At 64.5% G+C, this 1151-nt stretch overlaps 1 protein-coding gene across 1 annotated transcript; it reads right to left on the minus strand.

Moving 5' to 3' along the window:
- Positions 1-208: 208 nt before the first annotated feature.
- Positions 209-783, minus strand: LOC103772119 (TBC1 domain family member 20-like; the record flags this gene model as incomplete). Its single annotated transcript, XM_008939437.1, has 2 exons — positions 209-467; positions 602-783. Coding segments are annotated over 2 exons (441 nt in total), but the record flags the coding sequence as incomplete, so codon positions are not given.
- Positions 784-1151: the final 368 nt, after the last annotated feature.

Here is a 1151-nt window from a genome sequence, read left to right on the forward strand (position 1 = left end):
CCAAGCAGACGAGGGGAGAGGCAGGGGGGGGTCAGTCCTGCCGGGCTGGGTCCCACTGGTCTCCACCACAAAGGCCAAAATCGTCGCTGGACGTGGTGGGAATAAAAAAACCCCTCCAGACAGGTCGTTTCTGGCCAGGCCCGTTGATCAGCCACCCCCTTCCCAGCAGGGAGGGACGTGGTGACGGGGACGGGCCCTTCCTGGGGCGTCAGGGGAACAGCTGCAGCTCGAATTTGGGGGCCCACTCCAGGGCGCTCTTCACCACGGCCAGGGCAGCTGCCCCCAGTGCCACCGTCAGCCCCATCACCGCCAGCTTGACCAGGCGGTTGGGCCTGGGCTTTGTGAGGGTGGATTTTGTCCTCTCCTCCCCGCGGGGCCGCTCCCTGAAGCGCTGCCTCAACACAGTGTCTGGTCTCTGCTGCACCGACGCCAGCTCAAAGTCCTTAAAAGTGGAAGCTGCAGTTCTGCAAGAGAAGAAGGGGGTCAAGGAGTGTCCCCAGGGCTGGGACCAGGCTCCTGCCAGGGAGGGGATGTCCAAGAGGGAGCGAGACCCGGCGGGGGGGTGTGGAGGAGGCGTGGGGGGGCCCGCACTCCCCCCCCTGCTGCCTGCTGCGGAGCGTCCTCCTTGGCCAGCTCGGAGGGTGGGAACTGGACGAAAAGGTCCCCGGCCCTGCTGATCAGGGTCTCGTAGGGAAGGTCCTGTGGGATCTGGGACAGGAGGTGGTGCACAGAGGCCATGTCGCACTCGCAGTCCAGGACTTCCTGCTCCCGGTACAGCACGATCTGCAGAGAGGAGGCAGAGCCCCGAGGGAGGGCAGTGAGGGGAGGACAGCCCCTGTCACCCCCTGCAGAGCCACGAGGGAAACACACTCTGCTCCCAGCTCAAGGACGTGCCCTTCCTCTAGGGAGGACACAGCAGTGGAGCACTCCGTGTCTGGGAGAAGGAACACCAAACGCCTCCCAAGACTCTGAGGCCATGGGAAGCCCCTTCCCGGGTAGTTCCATCTGTCTCCTGAGCACAGAGGCACGGGCAGAACCTCCACAGGGCCTGACTCTGTGGCTCACCCTCAAACAGAGATGGGTCTGGACCTCCCCCAGGACAGGGAGATCACACCTTGAGTACTCGGGTCAGTTTTGGGCCCCTCACTCCA

Source organism: Merops nubicus, unplaced genomic scaffold (assembly GCF_000691845.1).
Source record: "Merops nubicus isolate BGI_N331 unplaced genomic scaffold, ASM69184v1 scaffold48864, whole genome shotgun sequence".
Taxonomy (NCBI): Eukaryota; Metazoa; Chordata; class Aves; order Coraciiformes; family Meropidae; genus Merops; species Merops nubicus.